The sequence below is a fragment of the Pseudophryne corroboree genome (genome assembly GCF_028390025.1).
Source record: "Pseudophryne corroboree isolate aPseCor3 chromosome 7 unlocalized genomic scaffold, aPseCor3.hap2 SUPER_7_unloc_10, whole genome shotgun sequence".
NCBI lineage: Eukaryota > Metazoa > Chordata > Amphibia > Anura > Myobatrachidae > Pseudophryne > Pseudophryne corroboree.
In genome coordinates this window covers 293,992-313,920 of record NW_026967609.1, presented here as the reverse complement: position 1 = coordinate 313,920, position 19,929 = coordinate 293,992, and the positions used below count along the sequence as shown (strand labels likewise).

Below are 19,929 nucleotides of genomic sequence, written 5' to 3'. Positions count from 1 at the left end.
CTCTTCCTGCAAGCTGGTGTGGATATGGGCCTTCGTTTAGGCTCCATTAAGGTTAAAATCTCTGCCCTATCTATTTTCTTTCAGAGACAGTTGGCTGTAGTTCCGGAAGTTCAGACGTTCCTAAAAGGCGTCCTTCGTATTCAGCCACCCTTTGTACCTCCCACGGCTCGGTGGGATCTCAGTGTGGTTCTAACTTTTCTCTAAGCAGACTGGTTTGAACCTTTGCACCGGGTGGACTTAAAGTTTTTGACTTGGAAGACTGTCATGTTATTGGCCTTGGCCTCAGCACGGCGGGTCTCGGAATTGGGGACCTTAGACTGTAAGAGCCCTTACCTGGTGTTTTACAAGGATCGAGCGGTACTCAGGACTCGCCCGCAGTTTCTGCCTAAGGTGGTGTCGGCTTTTCACATTAACCAGCCGATAGTGGTTCCTGTATTGTCTGACACGTCTGTTTCTCTAAAGTCCTTGGACGTTGTTCGAGCTTTGAAGACTTATGTCAAGAGAACAGCTCATCACCGGAAATCTGATTCCCTTTTTGTTCTCTAGGACGCTACGAAGATTCACTGTCCTGCTTCAAAACAGTCAATTGCTCGTTGGATCCCAATGACAATCCAACAGGCTTACTCTTCGGCAGCCTTGCCGCTGCCGAGTTCTGTTCAGGCCCGCTCCACACGGTCGGTGGGATCTTCCTAGGCAGCTTCCCATGGTGTCTCTGCTTTGCAGTTATGCTGAGCTGCTGCTTGGTCTGGTTCGAACACTTTTTTGTAAAGTTTTACAAATTCGATACCTTGGCTACTGAGGGCGTTCAGTTTGGTCGCTTGGTTTTGCAGGGGTCTCAGCACTCTCCCATCCGTTCTGGGAGCTAAAGGACATCCCCATGGTAACTCTTACCATCCCAGTATCACCTAGGACGTGTGAGAAAATAGGAATTTAATACCTACCGGTAATTACTTTTCTCCTAGTCCATAGAGGATACTGGGCGCCTGCCTCTGTGCTTTGACTTTTCCTGCAAGAGTTGTTCTTGTGTGTTTGATGTTTGGGTCTGCTGTTGCTGTCCCTAGTGTCAAGTTGTGGTTAGCTCTGCTATCCTCTTGTTGCGTTGTGCGCTGGTTCGTATCTCACCACTTTTTTCTTATCTGTTTTCCTCCTCTCAAAGTATGTCTGTCTCCTCGGGCAGTTTTCCTAGGCTTAGTCTGCAGGAAGGGCATAGAGGGGAGGAGCCAGCACACTGAAGAATTTAAAGTGCCCTGGCTCCAATGGACCCCATCTATACTCCATGGTAACTCTTATCATCCCATTATCCCCTACGGACTAGGAGAAAAGAAATTACCGGTAGGTATTAAATTCCTATTTTTTTTTATACTAACTGGGTTGTCCAGACGTTATAATTGGGTAACATTTAGGGCCAGATCCAATGAGCTTTGGTAATTACCGAGTGAGGATTCGTGCTAGTAGCCTCGTACTTTTACGCCCGGAACTATTCAGTCATAACACCTTGCCTCACATGGTAAATCCACCACTTGCACACGTTAACCCATAGATTTCTGGGAGAAGTGACCAGAGCTATGAATTATTGTTCCCTCACCCGCAATAAATGCACTTTCCGCAGATTGGAGTCAGAAATCTGCGTTCCTTGCTGGCTGATGTGGACTGTACTTGAATAGTCCCTTAGGGATAAATGTAATAGACTGCACAATGCAACCAACCTGGTGTTGACTTTTAAATGATTGCCTCTTTAAAACATCTGGCATACGCTCTGGAAACGTGCCGATGCCTCATCATGCAGGCTATTACATGTACCCCTTAGTGGTTTTTACTTTTATTGTGTATATAACATTATATATTGACATTACTGAACCCTTTTATTGTATCTGCAGCTGGGTTACATTTGTAATATCTCTGCTGGAGCGGGCAGCTGCTTGGCGCTGGTAGACCAAAACCGTATGGGCTACATCGGGAACCTCCATGAGATGGCGGCTTCGGAGAGGAGCTTTTATTGCCAACTGAGTGATGTTAAGTGTCAAATACTGCGACCGCTTCTGGGGCTGGGTAAGTGTCGTCTGTACACGTTCTTCTGTATATTGGAAGCATCAGATGGGCACTATGTAAGCATTGGGAAGCTATCCATGTAAGAAACCTATTTCCCTGGCAGCCAGGATGGGGGGACACTGGGGCATGGGAATGCAGGTTGGTGCTGGAGTTGGCACGTAAACTAAAAAAGAAGATGGTGGCATTGGACCAGGCTATCAATTCTCTCCTCTTGGACTGTCATTGCTCCAGTTCCACCGCCGGAATGGGAACTCTGGTTTTACTCCTACTTGTTCCTTGTTCAAAAGCCGAACAGTTCATTTCAGATGATCTGAACCTTTTCACCTTGAACTCCAGGTTGTGGGTGGGTCATTCTCAAACGGAATTTTCAATCAGTGATTCACAGCATGGAGGCCAAACAATGTTTAGCCTCACTGGGCATCAGTGACGCGTATCTTCATGTTCCGATTGGGGCAGGTCATCATTCTCTCCTCCATTTTGCAATTAGTTCCAGGCCCTACCATTCAGTATAGCCACAGCTCTGAGTGTTTTCACCAAGATCATGTTTGTGAGGGTGAGTTTACTGTGCAAAGAATCTATCGCGATCATACCTTATTTATTTGCTTGTGAAGGTCGATTCAGCTTCACAGTTACAAAAGCACCAAGATCCCATGGTTCAAGTTGCTTCTCGAAATTCAGGATCCATACTTGATCTTGAACTGTGGCCAGAGAGACTAACGAGCCACACGTGTAATGGCGGCCGCGGCACTGAAGGGGTTAATCCTCAGCTGCCAGGCACCATTTGGACAATAGGCGCTTGGCATCACTGTTCAACGTACTTACGGCGCTGGGCGCGGACTGTTTCAAAATATGTTTAATAATGTGTTTTAACATGACATATGTATTGCTTTGTGCACAATTGCAGGAATGCATGTTTAAATGTATTTATATTTAAGATATGGTCACCTGTATTTTAAAGGGAAAAAATGCACTTACTATATCTGTCTGAATAATCATCTCCTATCCTCTGGGAATAGGAAGTGGCATGCTAATGGCCCTGTCCTAGCAGAGAGGTGTGAACGACAAAAACCCTTTTGATGTTGGACAGTGCACGGCAGGTAGTGGCTGTGAGTGTCAGATTGGGTTGGGAACCTGTATTTTATGTAGCTGGTTTCATTGATATACGAATCCTGAATGGTAGATGCAGGAAGGAATAACATTTGTTTGGGAAATAAAATACAAACCGTATTTGAAGCTACAGTATGTGATAAATTTATCAGTAGTGAATGTTAAACTGATAACGATTGTCTGTGGGACAGGAAAGAGGAAATTTTTAAAGAACTTGTATCCTTTGAAAATTTAATTTATTTATATTTTGTAAGATATCCTGATTGGATGGAAAGGACTGTGGTTTGTGATTTTACTGTATAAAAAGAGGAGGCCTGTGAGCCTCCAGTGTGTATTATACCAACTACTTTCTGCTGTGAACATCTTGCTGTATTGCTCAGCCTTTTTGAAGGCTGTATTTGGGCAAATAAAGATCTGCCTAAAGACAACAACGCTTCATCTTATGACCTGCAGGCCTATACAAAACATAGCCCCGTTCTCCGGCTGTCTCGGGAGCACCCCAACGTCTCCAAGTTCCGCCTTCCGCCAGCTACCGGTAGAGGACTAGTCAGTGACTAGTGGAGATTCGTCAACACCACACAGGTGTGGTAAGGCAGCGTGTCGGCACATACAGAGCAGAACCGTGGTTCCAAACGCCACGGCAGGTTAGGAGTTTGGTGGTGGCAGCATAAACCCGCCCACCGCGCAGTGGGTGGAGTCAGTAACAGGCGGTTACTGACGGTAAGCGGGAATCCCCTATGTGGCCAGGTCCCGTGTGACCTAAGCAACCACCATTCTGTGTACTGGGGACGGGACGCGAAAGCAGTGAGGACTTTCGTACGAGACCGTCCGGTCACACCCACCTACTACCTTGACAGCTCCTTAAGTTTCTGGGGGTGGTCTTCGACACCTTACTTCAGCGAGTTTCCTTGCAAGAGTCCAAAGCATAGACCCCACAGAACTTGGTCACAACAGTGTTCTCAGTGCCTCGTCCATTGATTTGTTGTGCATGAAGTTGTTGGGCATGATGGCCTCCACCTCCATGTACCACTTGCGGGATTTCCAGTGGGAAATTCTCAAAAATTGGGCAGGATGCTCAGCATCCCTCTAGTCTCAATTTCTCGTTCAATCCAACAGCACTCCGTCAACCTCTCCGTTGGTGGCTGGTTTCTGTTCATTCCCTCCAAGAACATTCCTTGGCCACTCTGGATTGTCATTGTGACCAGGTATGCGAGTCACCTTGGATGGAGTGCCATGCCATTACATTTTCGGCTTCACAGCCTTTGGTCACCCAGCAGACAGAAAGGGGGGGGTGCTCCCCCCCCCCCCCCCCCCCCGGTATCCCCCCAGCACACTAACGCACGTGACCAATTCTCTGAAATTCTATTACCAGATAGGTTCAGGTATGGTTACAGGTAATTTTTTAGTGTGCTGGGGGGGACACCAGGGGGGAAGGGAAAGCACCCCCCCCCCCCTTTCTGTCTGCTGTTTGTCTGTGACCCCTCCCCCTTTCTAGCACCTGATATATAATTATCTCCAGGAATGATAGAGCAACTGCCACTATTTGTCTGACTGGTCACCGTCAGAGACTGCTCTGCTAATCAGTGTGCTCTAGCCATCTTTCTGGCTCTCTTGGGAGCATAGTCCACCTTGGCCGGTCAGTTCGTATTCTGTCAGACAATGCAACAGTGTGGGCTGTTAATCAGGGAGGTACAAAGAGCACTGCAGCCCGAATCCTTTTCTGGACAGAGATCTTTGTGTCTGCACTCACAGCGGTGTTCATACAGAGAGTAGACAATTGAAAAGCAGACTTCCCCAACAAAACCACTCTTCTCACTGGGTAGTGGTCTCTCAATCCAGAGTTCTACCAACAGCTAGTTTAGACGTGGGGCCTTCTGCAACTAGATCTCATGCCCTCAACACAACTTCCAGGTTCTTAAATTTTCAGATCCAGGGACTTGCTGGCTTTCACAGTGGATGCCAAGAGACGGTTCTGTGTGATTTCCGTTGGCGTATTTGTTTCCACCGACCCCGATGTTGTCTCAGGTACTCAAGCACATCAAGGATCAACGGGTGACTGTAATCCTAGTGGTTTTAGACTGGCCATACATGTCATGGTACGCTGACATTCTCAAATTGTCGTTAGGTCCTGGGTGGCTTCTTCCACTTTAACCAGACCTGCTACAACAAGATTTGGTTCTACATGAGGACTTTCCTCAGTTGGCTTTAACTGCCTCGCTTTTGAGACTGAGCTTTTGAAAGCTAAAGGTTTTTCCTCTCTGCAGTCTGTACTATGCTGCAAGTCCAGAAACCGGTTTCGTCACGCAATTACTTCAGAGTAAGGGTTCATACCTCCAAGTTTCGGCTCTCTCGTTTTTTTCCCTTCCTTCAGGAGGGTTTGAGGGCTGGCTTAAAGTTTTTCGTTCTTTGAAAGTCCAGATTTCGGCCAAGTCCATTTATGTACAGCTGCGTATGGCCTTTATTACACGCACGTGGTTTTGCCCTTTAGCTAACAAATTTGCTGCTGCAATCTGATCTGAATTAGGCCCACTGTTGGATGTTAAATCTGGTCCAAATCTTCAGTACGTTGCTTGAAAGCAGGTGTTCCTTATGGCTATTGCCTCAGCCCAGCGTGTTTCTGAGTTGGGGGTTTTGTCTTGCAAGCCGCATTTTTTTTTTTTTCAGCCAATGGTGTGACACTGGGTATAGCTTAGGGCTTCAGTCCGGGCACCAAGGAGTTAAAACATTTGAGTCCAGCCTGGGAGGCCCCTCCTCCCCTATACCCAGCCTGCACCAGGGAGCAGGGCTTTAATGCCCTGATAACGTTTTAGTAATTTCTTTGATTTTCTTCACTGAGCGCAGCGCTGCTGCTGCTCACTTTTCTGCTCCGTCCTGACGCCGGGTCCCTGACTTGCACAGCCAGCCGCCCCAGCACCTCTCCGGCATCGGGAGCAGCCGCAAGCGGGACAGAGCCTCAAGGTAAGGTTTCCTGCTGCGCAGGCGACCAGTCTTACATCGCAAACCGCCGGGGAGAGGCAGCTTTGGCAGTCCTGGCAGTGGCACTGGGTCCTCGCCCGTTAGTACCACTAGGCCACGAGGGACGGTTATCTAGCGGAGGATAGTCCCTTGGGGGCTCCAGGAAGGGGGGTTGTATTCCTGTAGCTCCGCCCCAAAACCCAAAGGGTTTTTCCTATTAATAGGTTGCACTCTCAGGGCGCTCTCTCTGCCTGGGCTCCGCCCTTAGCAGTCCCACCTCTACTTGCTCAGCGGCCATTTTGGGCTTATCTCTGCTATTATGCACGTAGGTTCAGCCTGCACTGGAGTTTCTACATAGTATCCTCAGCTGCACGCTACTGTAGAGAGAGCCATCCTGCCTCCCTTATACCAACACTGCACCAGTGTCAGGTTGTATGTCCCATACCTCACCTCATGGTGTTGGTGATAGGACAATTGATGCCATTGTTTTATTTTTGTGTACACTGCCAGGGTGCTGTGGTGCAATAGTTAAATTGTATTGGTATCACTGTGTACCTTTAACAGCTGTTACTCCTCTAGTGGACACACAGTTACAGTACCTGACCCACTTATTTGTCTATTTGTGGTTCTATAGGGTAGTGTTACTTCTCACACACTTATCTGCTATATACTGTATGTGTCTGTGAGTGTTTAGCTTCTACAAAAGGTTAGAACATGTCCTCCAGGGGACCTTCCAAAGCTGCCCAAAAGGAGAAGGGAACAGCTGGACAGCACGCCTATACGTGTACAACTTGCAAGGAAAATTTCTCTTCCACGGTACAAGTCCACACGGGGCTCTGTAACCATTGCCTTGTCGAGCCTCCAACCGAGCCTGCTGCGGGGGGTTCAGCTCATTCTGAGCCAGCTTGGGCTGCCTCCTTGGCCTCTGCTATGAAGGAACTGGCTTCCCAGCTGTCGGCTAACAGCAGGTACCTGTTGCCGCAACTAGTGTGGACGCTTTATCTACTCAGCTGCAATCTCAACCTGCTGAACCCTCCTGGGTCCAAGGGTTGTTGAAGTCAGTACAGGGATTAGTGCAGGTTTCCAGTAACCTACAGCAGGCCCTGGGTTCTTCATCTAAACACAGGAGTAAAAGTTCCCCTGCACCATCTCTGATACCGTTGGAGGAATCCCACTCTGAGGAATGCTCAGAAGAGGGGGAACAACCTCAGAATTCAGAGCCCGAGGACCCTCCGGCCCAAGATGGCCAGATGAGCTTGACCAGGGTAGAAGCATCAGTCAAGGCGGTTACGGAAGTCCTTCAAATTTAGGATACTGACACCCCTCCTGATGCACAGACTGCTCTTTTTAAGAAGAAAAAGGAGGATCCGTCTGCTTTTTCTCCTTCTACACAAATGGATGATCTTTTCAAGGAAGCTTGGGGCCAAATGTAATAGTGAGAGTTTCAGAAAGTGAGAGATTTGGTAAGGTTTTTCATGGTTTTTTTTTAAAGTGGCAATCGTTTACACAGCAAGATCAACCTGGTTTTGCAGTGTAAGTGATTGGCACTTTAAAAAAAACTGAAACCTTACCAAATTTCTCACTTTCTGAAACTCTCTATTACATTTGGCCCATGGTCTCATCCTCACAAAAAGTTTTTGGTAACCAAGAGGAATTCTTCCTTCTACCCCATGGTGGAAGCTGATCAGAAGAAATAGGAGTGTCCCCCACCGTAGCCTGCCTGATTAAGTCTTCCACCCTTCCCATCCCGGATGTCAATTCTCTAAAGGGAACCTACAGACAGGAAACTTGAGCAGTCCTTGAAATCCGTCTACTCCAATGCTGGAGCAGCTCTACGCCCTGCAATTGCCTAGGTCTCCTTAGCAATCGGTAGCTGGTAGGGTCTCGGGTCAAACATGCGCTGTTCTGATCTTATCAAATATGTTGATAATGGGGGTAATTAAGAGTTGATCGCAGCAGCAAATTTGTTATCAGTTGGTCAAAAACATGTGCACTGCAGGGGGGGGGGCAGATATAACATGTGCCCCCCATATTAGAGAGCCTTTCTAGGTGAAGCAGTATTGGATGCGGGAACTTTTTCATCCAAAATTTCTGCTGCCTCAGTGGTGGCTAGACGCGCATTGTGGTTGCTCTCTTGGCGTGCTGATAAATTCTAAGAAAGCATTAGCGTCCTTACCTTTTTCGGGAGAGGTCCTCTTTGGTGAAGAACTGAAAAAGATTGTAGCAGCGGTTGCTGCTTCCAAGATAGCACTTCTTCCTTCGGCTGTGCCGAAGACTAGATCTCCAACTTTTCGCTCCTTTCGCCCACAGGGTAAGGCCTGTGGTCCGCCTTCCTCCCGCTTCCAGGCTCCTTCTACCAAGAATTCAAAACCAATAGGTCGTCAACCTTGGTCAGGAATGCACCAGGTCCCTAAGCAAACCAAAAAGCCTGTCGCATGACAGTCTGGGCTCCCACCTGGAGGCTTCCAGGGTGGTCGGTCGTCTACTTCGCTTCTCCGAGGTCTGGGGGCAGACTATGTTGATGTCTGGGTTCTGGGCATAGTGTCCAGCGGATACGCCCGGTCTTTCAGAGACAGGCCTCACAGACGTCTCTTTCCCACGGGACTGCCAGCAGACCTCGAAAAGACGACCGCACTGCAGGAAGCAGTACATTCCCTACTTCTTCTGGAGGTCATTGTCCCAGTACCAGTCCTCCAATAAGGGACAGGATTTTATTTGAATTTCTTTCTCGATCCAAAGCCGGACGCACATTCCGTCCTATACTGAACCTTCAGACCCTGAACAAGTTTCTCAGGGTTCCAAAATTTCACATGGAATACCTCAAATCTATCATACAGGTCTTGGAACAGGGAGACTTTATGGCCTCCTTGGATGTCCAAGATGCCTATCTGCACATCCCCATTCGTGAAAACCAGCGGTTTCTCAGATTCGCTATGCAAAAGAAACATTTCCAATTCCAGGCATTACCGTTCGGACTCTCCATGGCACCGCGAGTCTTCCCCAAAGTGATGGCGGTGATGACTGTGCATTTGCGACTACAGGGTGTCCTCATCTTACCATACCTGGATGATCTTCTCCTTATGGCTCAGTCTCAGTCAAGTCTTCAGGAGCACATCGACATCACACTGACAATTCTTCAGTCACACGGTTGGCTGATAAATTGGCGGAAATCCAGCCTCACAACATCTCAGCATGACACACTTGGGTGCTCTATTGGACACTCAAGTACAGAGCATCTTTCTCCTGGACGACTAGCGGAGAGCATTACAGGCCATGATTTGCAGGTTTCTGGATGGGAAAAAAGTGTCCATTCACTTCTGCATGCAACTGTTGGGAAAGATGGTGTCTTGTTTCGAGATGGTGGAATACGCGTAGTTCCATTCAAGGCCTTTACAATTAGAATTTCTACGGAATTGGGATCACTCTCCATGACCTCTCAAATCACAGACGATTCTACTCGCCAGGGACACGCGTCTGTCGCTGCTTTGGTGGCTACAGACATCCCACTTAAACAAGGGTCGTTCGTTCTGCATACTGAATTGGGTAGTTCTCACAACGGATGCCAGCCTACGCGGGTGGAGCGCGGTCGTGGAAGATCATTCCTTCCCAGGTCGGTGGACTCTTCGAGAGCCAACTCTCCATCAATGTACTGGAACTGCGAGCAGTGTTCAGGGCCTTGACTCAAGTGGGTCCTCACCGTCCTCTAAGAAGCCAGTCAGACAATGCGAAGACAGTCGCCTACATAAACCACCAGGACGGCACTTGCAGTCCAGTAGCCATGATGGAAGTCAGATACATTTTGCGGTGGGCAGAGAAGTATCTGCCGGCCCTATCCGCAGTGTACATTTTCGGGGTGTTAAGCAGACATCCTCAGCCACCAGGATGTTCCTTCCGGCGAATGGTCTCTCCACCCTGCTGGTCCAGCGGTGGGCCCTGCCACAAATCGATCTATTTGCATCCCGACAGAATCATAAGCTTCCCTACTACGTTGCGCGCACAAGGGACCCAGGCGAATACTTAATCGACGCCTTAGTGATACCTTGGCCGTTCCAGATGATGTATCTTCTTTCCACAGGTGGTCCTTCTTCCGAGAGTTCTTCACAAACTCAAATCGGAGACCGTGATCGCTATCCTGGTTGCTCCTCATTGGCCGAAGAGGGCCTGGTATGCGGATCTCCTAGCCCTATAGGTAGCTCCTCCATGGCGCCTTCCTCTCCGTCCAGGCTTGCTATCTCAAGGTCCCTGTCTACATCCGGATCTTCAACGGTTGACGGCCTGGCTATTGAGAGGGTGGTCTTGAGAAACAAAGGTTTCTCTACTTAGGTCATTGACACTATGATTGCAGCTCGAAAACCTTCCACTGCTAGGATATACTACAGAATCTGGCATACCTTTTTCAGATGGTGTCATACTCGTCATTTTGACCGTTTCAGTATCGCCTTTCCAGGATTTTGGCCTTCTTACAAGCAGGACTAGACTCGGGCCTCCGTTTAGCCTCTCTCAAGGTTCAGGTTTCAGCACTCTCTGTACTGTTCCAGAGATGGATGGCCCACTCCTCGGCTGTTCAGACCTTCCTCCAGGGGGGTGCTTCATCTCCAGCCGCCTTATATTCCACCAGTTATTCCATGGGATTTATCTTTGGTCCTTCAGAGCCTCCAGAAGGCTCCCTTCGAGCCATTGGAAGACGTCTATCTCCGCTGGCTCACTTGGAAGGCGGTTTTTCTTCTTGCCTTTGCTTCTGCTTGTAGGGTTTCGGACTTGGGAGCTCTGTCTCACAAGTCCCTCTTTTTGATTTTCCATCCAGATCGGGCGGTACTCCGTACCTGTCTGGATAATCTACCTAAAGTAGATTTCATATTCATATCAATCAGGAAATTGTTGTTCCAGCCTTTCTCCGGCAGGGTCCACAGATTATCCACAGGATAACTTTGGGATATGATGACGAGACAGCGGATTTGCACCAAACGGTCAAAGCTTTTCGGCCTCCCAGCATGCAATGGGCCCGTCCATATATCCCCGCCTCCTGGCTAAGGCAAATTTGGAAATTCTGACAACAGATGCCAGCCCTCAGGGCTGTGGAGCGGTGTCAGGAAGGATTTGTTTCCAGGGGCAGTGGACCAAAGAAGAAAGTTGCCTGCCAATAAATATATTGGAACTCCGGGCCATATGCATTGCACTAAAGTGGGCAGAACTTCATCATCCATCCTTTTCCGCAGTGTTAGTTCCGGGAGTCCTAAACTGGGAAGCGGATTTTCGACACGCCTTTCATGCAAACGAATGGGCTCTGCACCCCGAGGTCTTCCAGAACCTGGTCGACAGATGGGGGTTGCCGGAGATAGATCTCATGGCATCCCGTAAGAACAACAAAGTTCCCGCATATGGGTCAAGAACAAAGGATCCCAAAGCGATCTTTGTGGATGCCGTGTCAGTGAGATGGGACTTTCATCTGGTCTATGTGTTTCCACCAATCGCCCTATTACCCAGGGTGGTGAGAAAGGTAAAACAAGGAAGGGGTGCCATGATACTAATAGCTCCGGCTTGGCCCAGAAGACATTGGTACACAGATCTGCAGAGGATGTCGCTGGATGTTCCACTTCTGCTCCCTCAACGTCCAGATCTACTGTCTCAGGGTCCTTGCTATCACAAACATCTGGATCGACTGTCTTTGACGGCGTGGCTCTTGAAACCTCTATCCTGAAGTCAGAAGGATTCTCACAACAGGTAATTCAAACTATGCTTAGAGCAAGGGAACCTTCCTCAGCTCGCATTTATCACCGAATATGGCAAACCTATATTCATTGGTGCAGTGAATGGAAAATGGACCCTAAATCTTTCAGAGTTTCCAGGGTCTTAGCAGTCCTTCAGGCAGGAATGGATAAAGGTTTGAAGGTGGCTTCCTTGAGAGTGCAAGTGTCAGCATTGACTGTATGTTTCCAAAAGAAAATTGCTAACCTGCAGGATGTGCGCACTTTTTCCAGGGAATGCTGCACATTCAACCTCCTCTTGTTCCTGCTACAGTGCCTTGGGATTTAAGTTTAGTCCTAAAGGCCCTTCAAGTTGCCCCACTTGAACCACTTAAAAAAGTGGATCTTAAACGGTTGACAGCTAAAGTTCTCTTTCTACTGGCCATTGCTTCAGCTAGAAAAGTTTCAGATTTAGGGTCATTGTTATGTCGTCCTCCATTTCTGATTTTTTTATCCAGATAGAGCAGATCTTAGAACTAAATCTGGGTATCTTCCTAAGTTGGTGTCTAAATTTCACCTTAATGAAGAAATTGTAGTCCCGGCTTTCCAGGAACCGGGTCTTTCTGCGGGAGATGCATCCCTGGATGTTGTCCGTGCCTTAAGGATCTACGTAGATCGTACCAGTGCTATCAGAAAGACAGATTCTCTCTTCATTCTCTACAGATTTCACAAGAGAGGATGGCCTGCTAGTAAGCAGATGTTGGCAAGGTGGCTTTGGATGACTATTTCAGAAGCATATTCTTGAGCTGATCTCCCTGTTCCGGCTAATGTCTCTGCTCACTCTACTCGTAAAGTAGGTCTGTCTTGGACAGCACAACATGGTGCATCAGCAGAACAGATATGTAAGGCAGCCACATGGTCTTCCATTAACACATTCATTAGACATTATACCAGTGATACCTTTGCCTTTCAGGACGCTGAATTCGGACGAAGGATTCTCCTGTCCAATCAGGAGCGTCCCCACCACTAAATTGCTTTGGGACATCCCAATGTTATCCTGTGGATAACCTGTGGACCATGCCTGGGAAATATACGTTATGGTAAGAACTTACCGTTGATAATGGTATTTCTTCTAAGTCCACAGTATCCCACCCTGTCGCACCCGATTTGAGGATTTTTTCACTCAATAACCTCTTCCCTGTATGGAAGGGTGTGCATGTGTGTTCTTCTCGTCTGATTAGGGCTCTCCATGATGCTTCTGCCTTGAGCTTTGGAAAAACAACTAATTTGCCTGAGCCAGGAGGCAAGGATATATGGACGGGCCCATTGCATGCTGGGAGGCCGAAAAGCTTTGACCGTTTGGTGCACATCCGCTGTCACGTCATGATATCCCAGTATTATCCTGTGGATACTGTGGACTTAGGAGAAATAGCGTTATCAACGGTAAGTTCTTACCATAACGTATATTTACGTTCCTGCCCGTAAAGGGACAGCTTTGGGATGTTCCAGTGTCACACCATTGGCTGAAAGAAAAAAGGGGATTTTTGTCTTTCCTGTAAAATCCTTTTTTCTGAGTCCATGGTTGACAATGGGCGCCCGCCCTTTCGCTCCTTGCGAGCGTGTTTATCGGACATGTTCTCCTGCTTGTCTCGCGGCTGTGTGGGTTTGGTTTCTGCCTTCCTTTCCTGTTCCTGGCTTGTATAGTAATAAACTGATTGGCCTGGTGCAGGCTGGGTATAGGGGAGGAGGGGCCTCCCATGGTTTACCTCCTTGGTGCCCGGACTGAAGCCCTAAGCTATACCCACCGTTCCCAGTGTCAGCCATGGCCTCAGAAAAAAGGATTTTACAGGTAAGACAAAAATCCCCTTTTCTTGTGTTCCATTATAGTAGAGCAGTTCTCTGTACGGTTTTTCTTGTTTTTCCTTCTTCGGGATAATCTGGCTCTTAGACATCATCCGAGCTCAGCGAGTTTACTTGGACAAGACTTCTTCTGTCCGCCGGACAGATTCTCTTCAGTGGCATGCACTGTGCAGACTGGAAATCCCGGAAATTTTCCGGTGCATGCCACTGCTCCCCCCTCCCTCCTCCTTACACTCCGATCGGCCGGTGGATTTATGCAGAATGATGCGATCGCCTCATGACACAATCGCGTCATTCTGCAAAACTCCGCAAGCCGAGCGGAGTACATGGGAGTATGGCGGGGGAGGGGGATTTTAGAGCTGGCGGGCTAGTGCCCACCAGCAAATACTACGCCTAGGGATGGCCATCGCGAGTTATTAATCGATGGATAACCTTGATGGTGTAAAACCATCTGGATTAAATCCATCAATGGTTTTACCCATCGATGGTCATCCCTGTATCAGAACCAGGGTGTGTGGCTTAGTGGTTGTCAGGGGGCGGGGCTAAGCTCGGTGCCCTAACACTTTGTGGGAAAAACAACAACAATTCGGTCGCACTGAACCATCGATGGCAGGAAACCATCTGGTTCTCCCCCATCGATGGTAAAAGTATTTGACATCGGTCATAGACCATCAATAATTTTGAATCGTCAATGGCCATACCTAGCTACCCCTAGGCAACAAGCATTCCCCTTTGCAACGAGCATGAATCCCAGAGCATAAAACCCCTGGAAAAAAGCATAACACAATGCATGAAACCCCTGGCAATGCGCATGAAACCCCTGGCAATGCGCATGAAACCCCTGGCAATGCGCATGAAACCCCTGGCAACGCGCATGAAACCCCTGGCAATGCGCAAGTAAAAATATTTAAAAACATGCCCTGGGAGGTGTGGCTAAATTCCAAAAACCGGCTACAAAGCAAACCATTGCGTTTTGGATCCACTCGGTCATCACTTGAGCCTGTTCTAGTGCGGGGCGATCAGCACCGGAGCGAGTGTCTGCATTCCATTGTGTCCCATTCCACTTGCTTTGTGGCGACCTGGGCAGCGCGACACGCGGCTTCGGCAGAACAGGAGGGTTGTGCAGCCACTTGGTCCTCTGTCCACAGGTTTGCTTGTTGTTTTCATGTTTTTTTCTCCAGCAACGCCTACTTTGAGCACGTAGAGTTATCCGATCGGGCAGCCTAAGCGTTCCCTCCGCTGGGGCGGCTGTTGAATGTCCCGTGGTCCAGTGTCCCACCAGCCAAAAGAGAAAAGGGGTTTTCTTTGGTCACTTAGCATTGAATGGTTCTTGAATGTCTCTTTCTTATGTCTCACCTGGTCACTGCTCCTCTCCCCACTCTTACGGTAGCCCTAGCATGATGGGGAGCCGGGTGGACGAGCTTACATTTTAAAACTAAGGTTTTAGTCAAAGTGCCAACTCCAGCCCAAACCTGCAATCCCATGGTCCAGGGTCCCACAGCCTGCGGAAGAGAGAAGGATTCAACAGTAAGTGGCCAAAACTCCTCTCCTCTAAATCCTGTATCATTGTGAAACTTTTCCCCATAAGCTTTGGCTGGAAAAAAAATAATTTCTTTGCTGTATTTTATATTAATGCCTTATTGGGGAAATACTTGTAATCACCTTCTCTACAAAAACATTATCTGCTCATTAAATAGGATAAGCCACCTAATGTTTGGGGTTTTTTCTCTCATTTTTGTATGTCTTTATGGGGTGTAGTATGTCTTGTCGGCGGTCAGGTTCCCGGTGCCCAGCATACGGGCGCCAGGATCCCGACCGCCGGTGGGGCGAGCACAAATGAGCCCCTTGCCACGCTATTTATTCTCCCTCCAGAGGTGTCATGAACCCCCAGGAGGGAGAATAGTTGTCGGTATGCCGGCTGTCTGGATTCCGGCGCCGGTATACTGAGCCACCAGGATCCCAATAGCCGGTATACTGAGCACCAGGATCCCAATAGCCGGCATACTGAACACCAGGATCCCAATAGCCGGTATACTGAGCACCAGGATCCCAATAGCCGGCATACTGAACACCAGGATCCCAATAGCCGGCATACTGAACACCAGGATCCCAATAGCCGGCATACTGAGCACCAGGATCCCAATAGCCGGTATACTGAGCACCAGGATCCCAATAGCCGGTATACTGAGCACAAGGATCCCAATAGCCGGCAAACTGAACACCAGGATCCCAATAGCCGGTATACTGAGCACCGGGATCCCAATAGCCGGTATACTGAGCACCAGGATCCCAATAGCCGGTATACTGAGCACCAGGATCCCAATAGCCGGCATACTGAACACCAGGATCCCAATAGCCGGCATACTGAGCACCAGGATCCCAATAGCCGGTATACTGAGCGCCAGGATCCCAATAGCCGGTATACTGAGCGCCAGGATCCCAATAGCCGGTATACTGAGCGCCAGGATCCCAATAGCCGGTATACTGAGCTCCAGGATCCCAATAGCCGGTATACTGAACACCAGGATCCCAATAGCCGGTATACTGAGCGACAGGATCCCAATAGCCGGTATACTGAGCGCCAGGATCCCAATAGCCGGTATACTGAGCACCAGGATCCCAATAGCCGGTATACTGAGCACCAGGATCCCAATAGCCGGCATACTGAACACCAGGATCCCAATAGCCGGCATACTGAGCACCAGGATCCCAATAGCCGGTATACTGAGCGCCAGGATCCCAATAGCCGGTATACTGAGCACCAGGATCCCAATAGCCGGTATACTGAGCACCAGGATACCAATAGCCGGCATACTGAACACCAGGATCCCAATAGCCGGCATACTGAGCACCAGGATCCCAATAGCCGGCATACTGAGCACCAGGATCCCAATAGCCGGTATACTGAGCACCAGGATCCCAATAGCCGGCATACTGAGCACCAGGATCCCAATAGCCGGTATACTGAGCGCCAGGATCCCAATAGCCGGTATACTGAGCGCCAGGATCCCAATAGCCGGTATACTGAGCGCCAGGATCCCAATAGCCGGTATACTGAGCGCCAGGATCCCAATAGCCGGTATACTGAGCACCAGGATCCCAATAGCCGGTATACTGAACACCAGGATTCCAATAGCCGGTATACTGAGCACCAGGATCCCAATAGCCGGCATACTGAACACTAGGATCCCAATAGCCGGTATACTGAGCGCCAGGATCCCAATAGCCGGTATACTGAGCGCCAGGATCCCAATAGCCGGTATACTGAGCCACCAGGATCCCAATAGCCGGTATACTGAGCGCCAGGATCCCAATAGCCGGTATACTGAGCACCAGGATCCCAATAGCCGGTATACAGAACACCAGGATCCCAATAGCCGGTATACTGAGCACCAGGATCCCAATAGCCGGTATACTGAGCACCAGGATCCCAATAGCCGGTATACTGAGCACCAGGATCCCAATAGCCGGTATACTGAACGCCAGGATCCCAATAGCCGATATACTGAACGCCAGGATCCCAATAGCCGGTATACTGAGCACCAGGATCCCAATAGCCGGTATACTGCGCACCATCCGTCTTGATCTAGGTAAAATAAAACGCTTCAGATTTTTGGAGAGAATAAACGTCTATAAAAATTTCAATTTGTAAATGTTAATTCAATTTCACAAAGTTTTCTTTGTCTCCCTAGAATATAATTCTCGTCACATTTGTGTTTTTAGGGTTTACTATGTAGTAAAAAAGAACTTGTATTGTGGATCTCCTGCTCTTCTCTTACTCTCCGTTCTTTTCTCTTCTGAAGACAACCTGGGCTCTGTATCTGCTCTTCAGCTTCTACAGGACGCCGCCACGCAGTTCAGCAAACTCTGCTACCTGATTGGCCAGCATGGCACCTCGCTCAGCAGATTCCTCCGTGGCGCCAAGGACGCACGCACTCTTTCTATTTTGGAGCATTCCAATATTTTTTTAGACAGTTATGCAGAGTGAGTATTGTGAGTTAATCCGTGCACCCCTTTATCGTCTCCTCAGAGTGCCCCTCTGGCGTGACGGAGGTCATGTTCCATTTCTACATACTTCTGATATACATCTATTTCTACATATTTCCACACATGGTCAAAATGATTTTATATTTTTATGTTGAACTAATAAATCTCAGAAAATAAATATATATACAGGTTGAGTATCCCATATCCAAATATTCCGAAATACGGAATATTACGAAATACGGACTTGTTTGAGTGAGAGTGAGATAGTGAAACCTTTGTTTTTTGATGGCTCAATGTACACAAACTTTGTTTAATACACAAAGTTATTAAAAATATTCTATTAAATGACCTTCAGGCTGTGTGTATAAGGTGTATATGTAACATAAATACATTCTGTGCTTAGATTTAGGTCCCATAACCATAATATCTCATTATGGTATGCAATTATTCCAAAATACGGAAAAATCCGATATCCAAAATACCTCTGGTCCCAAGCATTTGGATAAGGGATACTCAACCTGTATATGTATATATGTGTGTATATATATATATATATATATATATATAATACACACACACACACACACACACACACACACACACACACACACACACACACACACACACGCAATCTATATATCAAACACTGAGTTCTCTGGTTTGCACAGTCAGTGTTAATCATGTATCTCCAGGCTTCTCAGGCTTGTACCATTATGTGACGCTGCGCTCCCAGATACCCTTTTTTCCCAAAGGTGAATATATCTGTATACAGAGAAAATAGGAGGCGCACAATAGTGAAGTACTTTAAAAACTCTTTTAGCTTTACTTCAATTGATTAAAACCACTCACACGGAACATGTGTGATGCATACAATATCACAGCGCATTATAACAAAGGCATGTGGTTTCTCCCGCTGGGACCACTTAGCGGAGTTTCCATCCACAGTGCTCTCCACGCTTGTCAGCCCTGTCTCCCGGACTCCAAATGCTCCCACGTCACATCAATGTTCTCCACAGCAACCACGCCCAGACGCGTTTTGTCCAATAGGACTTCGTCAGTGGGTGGAAGTCCTATTGGATGAAACGCATATATGACACATGTTCCGTGTGAGTGGTTTTAATCAATTGAAGTAAAGCTAAAAGAGTTTCTCTATCGTCCTAGTGGATGCTGGGGTTCCTGAAAGGACCATGGGGAATAGCGGCTCCGCAGGAGACAGGGCACAAAAGTAAAGCTTTCCGATCAGGTGGTGTGCACTGGCTCCTCCCCCTATGACCCTCCTCCAAGCCAGTTAGATTTTTGTGCCCGGCCGAGAAGGGTGCAATCTAGGTGGCTCTCCTAAAGAGCTGCTTAGAAAAGTTTAGCTTAGGTTTTTTATTTTACAGTGAGTCCTGCTGGCAACAGGATCACTGCAACGAGGGACTTAGGGGAGAAGAAGTGAACTCACCTGCGTGCAGGATGGATTGGCTTCTTGGCTACTGGACATCAGCTCCAGAGGGACGATCACAGGTACAGCCTGGATGGTCACCGGAGCCTTGCCGCCGGCCCCCTTGCAGATGCTGAAATAAGAAGAGGTCCAGAATCGGCGGCAGAAGACTCCTCAGTCTTCTAAAGGTAGCGCACAGCACTGCAGCTGTGCGCCATTTTCCTCTCAGCACACTTCACACGGCAGTCACTGAGGGTGCAGGGCGCTGGGGGGGGGGGCGCCCTGGGAGGCAAATGAAAACCTATTTTGGCTAAAAATACCTCACATATAGCCTCCGGAGGCTATATGGAGATATTTAACCCCTGCCAGAATCCGTTAAGAGCGGGAGACGAGGCCGCCGAAAAAGGGGCGGGGCCTATCTCCTCAGCACACAGCGCCATTTTCCCTCACAGAAAGGCTGGAGGGAAGGCTCCCAGGCTCTCCCCTGCACTGCACTACAGAAACAGGGTTAAAACAGAGAGGGGGGGCACTAATTTGGCGTTAGAAATATATAAAAAAGATGCTATAAGGGAAAACACTTATATAAGGTTGTCCCTATATAATTATAGCGTTTTTGGTGTGTGCTGGCAAACTCTCCCTCTGTCTCTCCAAAGGGCTAGTGGGTCCTGTCCTCTATCAGAGCATTCCCTGTGTGTGTGCTGTGTGTCGGTACGTGTGTGTCGACATGTAGGAGGACGATGTTGGTGAGGAGGCGGAGCAATTGCCTGTAATGGTGATGTCACTCTCTAGGGAGTCGACACCGGAATGGATGGCTTATTTAGGGAATTACGTGATAATGTCAACACGCTGCAAGGTCGGTTGACG

The 19,929-nt window shown here is 48.3% G+C and overlaps 1 protein-coding gene across 2 annotated transcripts in view; it reads left to right on the top strand.

The window, feature by feature from the left end:
- The window catches only part of ALS2 (alsin Rho guanine nucleotide exchange factor ALS2), a 384,700-nt gene that overhangs the window by 123,425 nt on the left and 241,346 nt on the right, over nt 1-19,929 (top strand). For both annotated transcript variants that reach the window (XM_063950453.1, XM_063950454.1), the window contains 2 exons: nt 1,878-2,049; nt 17,459-17,639. In XM_063950453.1, the coding sequence (XP_063806523.1) occupies nt 1,878-2,049; nt 17,459-17,639 (353 nt within the window). The remainder of the gene's footprint in view (nt 1-1,877; nt 2,050-17,458; nt 17,640-19,929) is intronic.